Source organism: Microtus ochrogaster, linkage group LG8 (genome assembly GCF_000317375.1).
Source record: "Microtus ochrogaster isolate Prairie Vole_2 linkage group LG8, MicOch1.0, whole genome shotgun sequence".
Classification (NCBI taxonomy): Eukaryota; Metazoa; Chordata; class Mammalia; order Rodentia; family Cricetidae; genus Microtus; species Microtus ochrogaster.
This window is the reverse complement of record NC_022033.1, coordinates 15092588-15099602: the sequence shown is the minus strand read 5'-3', so window position 1 is coordinate 15099602 and position 7015 is coordinate 15092588. Positions and strand designations below refer to the sequence as shown.

The 7015-nt window shown below is 43.9% G+C and overlaps 1 protein-coding gene across 2 annotated transcripts in view; it reads right to left on the bottom strand.

Annotated features, from left to right (window-relative positions):
• Positions 1–975: 975 nt before the first annotated feature.
• The window catches only part of Oser1 (oxidative stress responsive serine rich 1), a 14639-nt gene continuing 8599 nt past the window's right edge, over positions 976–7015 (bottom strand). For both annotated transcript variants that reach the window (XM_005362969.2, XM_026787258.1), the window contains exon 4: positions 976–2251. In XM_005362969.2, the coding sequence (XP_005363026.1) occupies positions 1564–2251 (688 nt within the window). In that variant the 3' untranslated portion in view covers positions 976–1563. The remainder of the gene's footprint in view (positions 2252–7015) is intronic.

Genomic DNA, 7015 nt, shown 5'->3' with positions numbered 1-7015 from the left:
TTTACAATCAATAAATACCCTCTGTACGTGGTTCCCTGTAGTCTAGGAGCCCCTGGAACCTGGACCTTTTGAGGAATCTGAAAAGCCATAATTTTCATGGCACTGAGACCTTCACTCTTAGAGCTAACTTGTGCACCTCATTTGTGGTCCTCCTGAAAGAATGCACACAGCACTCCTTGAATTCCAATACTACAGAGATGTGCAAAACAAACTATCCTGTCCTGGAAGAGCTGCCTTAAAAATATAAACACTTTCTGCCACCAGAGACACTGTGGCATTTTGTATCTTGCTCTACTGATAGCCTCTCCTTACTAGATGCTTACTAAGCTGACAGCAGTCTTCCAAAGCTTAGATTCTAGACTTTTCTAGTACATTTCCTACTTCTCCCAAGTGCAAATGACTCATCTGTGAAGTACAGATCCACTATTCTGAGTCAACTTGAGGGTCAGTGAGGTACTTCAGTGAACAGCGAAGGCTTACCCTGCAATCCAAATGAAACAAACTTCCTGTTATCTTCCCATGACTAGACATTTTCACAATTGTAGGTATGCATGTGAGTTAAAATAGAAGCTACAAGGCACATATACAATGTGAAACCAGGCCAACACTCAGGAGACAGAGGCAGGTAGATCTCTGACTTCAAGGCCAGCCTGGTCTAAAGAGAAAGTACCAGGACAGAGAACTACACTGAAAAACCCTGTCTGGGGAAGGAAAAACAAAAGAAACCAAATCACCTGAAGGTAATGATTCACCTTCCCAGTTAAAGTGAGCTCAAGCCCCTTCACTAAACTTTGGAGGGAATTTTCCAATGACTCACCCACCAGAGCGTTATAGGAGAGGTATGAAATCCTCTTCAGGGGTTTCAGGGTAGAACATATGACAGGCCCAAGATGTATTATAATCGACACCAGAGAAGGAGACGACACTGTCACAGATCCCTCAAATGCTTGAGAAACAACACACCACACCTCTGGATAACAGCACCAGCGGGGGTTTATTTAGTGATAGTAAGGTTAATGACTCCCTCAAACAATATGGGGCAGGCCACCTGGTTTATTCAAACTGAATCTAAACCTTAGATCTCTGACTCAACAATAACATAAGAAACCTTTAATGACACAAACCCGTGTTAAACTAAAGACAGTTTAAATGCGTCTTAAAAGCTCTACTACTGGTGGGCTGGCATCTACAACATGAGTGTTCAGTTCAGTTACGATAGCACACTGGAGTTTGACTGTCATATTTTAAGCAGGTCTGAAATATGCTGTCTTACAAGAATTACACACTCCCCACTGCAGTCAATCTCCAGTCATTATGGTTTCTTCAGCCCTCAGAACATTTTTAGGAGACATTTTCTTTGACCTGCTTGCCTTAACGGGTACATGAGAACTCAGTAAACTGACAGAATGAAGATTAACTGAGATGCCAAGAGAAGTTTTTATTGCAAGCACAGTGAGCAGAAAGAGATGTCTTCTCACAGAGTGGCCACCAGGTAGGTCTGCTGTTAACTAAGCCTCTGACAACCCTTCATTGGTTTAAAGCATACGAATCAGCTTCTCGTTATCAGGTGTACATCATCTCTGCCATGTGGGACATTTTCTTAGGGATATACAAGTAATATTCCATGTAGCCTGATAGGTCCTCAATGGTCACATCATCCACATAGACACGAGCTTGCTCGGAACAGGATCGAGGGGAGCCAGACAGAGTTCTGGTGTGCAGTGATGGGGAGTAGTCCTCAAGTGATCTTCGTTCTGGGGCCAAAGGAGGGACACTCTGCAGACCTGAAAAGGAATACACTTCCATATCATGCCATCTCTTGCACTGGCACTCCTTGCCTACACACACACACGGCTTCCCCTGGCTTAGCTTGGAAACAGATTGAAAGTCAGAGAGATTGCTGGCCGTAAGACTTTCTGGGGAGACTTGGGTAGTAGCATCAGAGGGCTCTTCTGTTTTACTCTCTGATGTGAGCCTTGGAACTGAACTTCTCAGAGGCTCAATGCCTGCCCCCGTGTGATTAACATCAAGAGAAGTAGAGGTCTCTCCTGTGTTGAACTCTTTGGGGCTTGAAATTCCCAGCCCACTGCTGCTGTCAGGTGGCTCAGTCTGGCTTCTGTGCTTGAGCTGGCTGCTGGGAGGAGATGTTGTCCTGCTGCAATGTATGAACTTGGGAGGGTGAAGGACAGGAGACTTAGAGCGTCGACGACGCTGGGTTCTCACTGCTCCTCGTGAAGACTTCCTTGTAGACCTAAAAGAGAAAGACAAACAAGATGTGGAGAAACAGAGCCCTTCTGAGAGAGGTCATATGACAACTGGAAACAGACCTCCATTTTCAAATTGCCTTACATCTGTGTCTCAAAAAGCTCAGCATCCTTTACTAGCAATCTATAGAATTAAGTGAGATAACACTACCTCCCAGACCAGACACTTGTCTTCCATTCTTGGTTTGTGGATGTAGGAGAAACGGATAAAAACTGATGCAGTCCCCTCAGCTTGAACAAGGCTCCAGTACTAAGCTGATCCACTGTGCCAGTACTATCAAACAGGGCATCACATCACAAATCACTTCTCTCATGGCAACAGCCAACAAAAATAAAAGTAACAGAGAACTGGAGAGCGGGTTCAGGCAGTAAAGTACTTGCCACACTAGCACCCATGTAAATAAGCTGGGTGCAGTGGCATGCACCTGTGATTCTAGAGCTGGGAAGACAGGAAGATCCCTGGGACCTGTCCAGCCCGTCCAGCCCGTCCAGCCAAGTAGAGGAGCTCTAGACTCAGAAATCTTACCTAAAAAAAAAAAAAAAAAAAAAAAAAAACGGGGGAGACCAACTGAAAAAGACAAACAATATTAACCTGTCCTTCACAAGTACCGAGTGTGCCCACAAGCACAGAAACATGCACACGCACACACACAGAAACACACACACACTCTCTCTCTCTCCCACTCAGGATTTGGTGTCCTTGAGATTTCCAGAAACTAAGAATTAGATGCACTATATAGCTACTTATAAAACATTTAAATAAAAAGCTGGAGTAAAAGGAGAGTTAAAACTGCCAACCAAAATTAGAAGAAAAAAAAAGCAGGACTTAAAAACCAGGTTTAAATGAAACAACAAACAACTTGTATTTATTTGGGAAAGGAGGTGGCATGTTTATGCCAGGGTACACACATGAAGGACCTCTTTTGGGAGTTGGCTTTCTCCTTCCACCATGTGGATCTCAGAAATCAAACTCAGAACTTAAGGCTTAGCAGTGCTGAAGCACCTTAACCCACTAAGTCATCGTCATAGCCCTGATACAGAACTTTGAGAAATAAAAATCAAACCGGGCGTGGTGGTGCACGCATTTAACCCAGCACTCTGGAAGGCAGGCAGACAGACCTGAGTTGGAGGCCAATTGTTCTAAATAGTGAATTAGAAAACAGCCAGGACTACATAAAGAGACCCTGTCGTCTCAAGGGGAATGTGGTGGTGGGTGGGGAGAGGGAGAAAGAACTGACAGAGATGGGGGGGGGGAGATCAACTTGGCAGGAAGCATACACCTGTAACCCAGCCCTAGGAAGTGGATGGAAGGACTGTGAGCTCAAGGCCAGCCTGAGCTACACTGAGACCCTATATCAAAAAAATAGGAAGGGAAAGGAAAATAAGACTGCATCTGGAATAAATGAAACACCACTATGACAATTGCTGAACGGGAAAAGAAATCTATTTATAACAAGGGTCAGCAAACTGCAACCTGTAGGACAATTTAAATTCGTCCCTCTACTTGCTTCCTGTTAGGGGTAGGACTTGGGTCAAGCCAAAAGCCTCACGCATGCTCAGCATGTACTTTGCCCTACTTGTTTTTATAGAGCATGTGGACACTGCTCTCCAGTGAGCTACAACTGTGAGCCATGGAGATGAGGCCAGGGTGACCCTTCAAACCTTTCTCCCACATTCTGGGGCCCATCAAGCTACCATCTCCATCTGGGACCTGCTGGGCATTCAAAGGTAGTTCAAGAATTCAACCAGGACAGGGGAGATGACTCAGTGTGTAGAAGTGATTGTTTCACAAGCCTGTAACAAACAGCCTGATTTTAATCCCTAAAATCCATATGGACATAGAGAACCAACTCCCCAGAATTGTCTTATGACTTTCATATGTGTGCTGTGGTACATGCCCACATCTGCACATTTGCATGTACATACACATATTAAAAAAAATCCAACAGCAATACTAAATCTGAAAGACAGAAGAACACACTAGGAGATGTATGTATTTCAAACAGATAAGTGGACTCTGGAGCTGCTCTTTACCACCCACTAAGGCAGAACCCCACCCACCAGGCTGACCACTTCGTCTGGAAACTGAGACAGCAGCTGCCTAAGAAGAGTCAACCAGGATGACTACAGCAGCACGGTGAGCAGCTTTTTCTTCCTATAAGCTCCTACACAATAGCCTCACCTTTAGCCTCTCAGCCTCCAAATTCTAAATTTTTTATTGGATCTGTCTGTCCGTCCCTCCCTCCCTGGCCCTCCACCCCTGGTTTTTTAAAGGCAGTGTCTCACTGTGGATCAAGGCTGGGATACAGTTGTGCTTATTTACCACGTCACTCTACACAAGGTCTGCTAACCCATGGCCTAAAGGCACTAGAAACACGCAAAGGCCGTCTGTCTAAACAGAAGAGGACTAAATCTAGAGTCTGTTTTAAGAATGCAGAGAGCAGTGCGCTGGGAAACCGTGCCACCTAGCTGTCGAGTACCCTAGGTTCAACCCTCAGTGCCAAAAAGAGAACAGACAATGGAAGAGGAGGTGATTTAAAAGATCATGGCTAAGATCTTAAAGCAAAAACACTTAACACTGAGCCGGGTGATGGTGGCGCACGCCTTTAATCCCAGCACTCGGGAGGCAGAGGCAGGCGGATCTCTGTGAGTTTGAGACCAGCCTGGTCTACAGAGCGAGTTCCAGGACAGGCTCCAAAGCCACAGAGAAACCCTGTCTCGAAAAACCAAAAAACAAAAAAAAAAAAACCAAACACTTAACACTGAAGGCAGACACAGCCTTTCAGCAGCAGCACAGAAGGCAATGGAGTCAGAAGACAACAAACCCAGAAAGTACTAAACAACTGCCAACGAAGAAACAATTTCAGGAACAACCAATCTATCTTTCAAAACAAGGATGAAATAAAGGCATTCTCAGATAAAGCACAGTAAATTTGTTACCAAACTTGGGATCACAATCTGTGCCCAAGAGGCCAGACTCTGTCCTTAAGAAGCCAATTAAAACAGACAAATTAACAGTAAAAAGCAGAAAAATGAGATTTATTCAATGTGGCCACATCTGGAAGAAGGGTAAAGTATTCACCAACAGGACACAATGTCCATAATTCCAGAGGTAATCATTCATAACTATTTATTTGCAGTGCTGGGGAATGGTCAGAGCTTCTCATAGTCCAGGCAAACAACCCCAACACTGAGCTATCAGACAGCCCAAAGGGAATCACTCAAATGGACTCTACCTAGAGAGCAACGAGAGCCTTATTTACCAACAGCCTTTTTAGTAAGAAAATGAGGTTGTATGTGTCAGGGTCTAGAGTACAGGAACCGTGAGAAAAAAAACTGTAAAAATGCAAATAACAGACAAATTAACACTAGAGGTAACAAAACCTAACCTGTGAGATTAGAAGTAGAGCAGGGTTGACATACTGAATAACTACATCATGGAAGACAAACAATGCAGTACCAAAATGATTGGTAACATCTCTAGCCTTTTTATCAAAAGCTTAATTGTAAAATTTCAAAGTCAACTACTTAAAAAGCAAAGAAGAGTACCTTCGAAATTAGTAGAGGTAAAAAAACAAAATTTTTTCAAATCGTTTTTTAAAAGATAGGGAAGGAGAAGTAGGTAAAAGAGGGAAAACAGAAAAAGCCTAACAACACTGGGCATGGTCCCTAACAGGCAAAGGAAGGAGAACTGCCCAAGAATTCAAACACAGTGAATTTTAGACTAGCCTGGGCTATAGAGTTTGAGTTCATGTCTCAAAAATAAAATATTTTTAAAAAATTGTCAAATAAATTAAAATGACAGATATGCAAATACACCAATTATTGGCTAGGCAGTGGTGGTGCATGCCTTTAATCCCAGCACTTGGGAGGCAGAGGCAGGTGGTTCTCTGTGAGTTCAAGACCAGCCTGGTCTATAAGAGCTAGTTCCAAGACAGCTATGACTGTTACATAGGGAAACCAAAAAAACCAACACTAATTACACACTGGAAGAAAACAGGACTAGCAACACTAAAATTCCAGACAAAGTAGACCTTAGGACAAAAATCACTATAATATTATATAATAATAAGGCTGGGGATATAGCTCAGGTGCTAAGCGTGTTTGCCTGGCACGTACCAGTTGACACAGAAAACCAGAACACACAGAAAAATCTCCATAAACTCATTATTAAAAACTGTGAAGTCAGGCATGGTGGCTCAGGCCTGTAATCCCAGCAGCTGGGAAGCTATCTGAGGTCATTCTGAGCTACATAAGGAGTTAATGGCCAAATTGAGTCAAACAGTTGGAGTGTCTAAGAAGAATCACTGGGTCTTGGGTTGGATCACAGTATACTCTCTTTGGAGACATCTGGGAAAGAAAACCCAATCATATTGTAAGTTACTCAACGTGGCAGTTTGAATGATAATGGTCCCATAAGCTCACATATTTGAATACTAAGGAAGAATTAGGTTTGGCCTTGTCAGAGGTGTGTCACTGGGGGTGGGCCCTGAGGTTTCAAAAGCCCACACCATTCCCAGTGTGTCTCTTCCTCAAGACTGATTCCTCCAGATGTGAGCTCTCAGCTACTGCTCCAGCAGCATGCCTACCTGCCTGCCTGCCTGCCTGCCTGCCTGCCTGCCACACTCCCTGCAGCGACAGGCCTGCACTCCAGTCTTCTGAAACTATGAGCTCCAAATAAACTCTTCGCTGTGAGCTACCTTGGTCATAGCATCTCTTCACAGCAACAGAAAAGTAACTAGGGTAAAAGT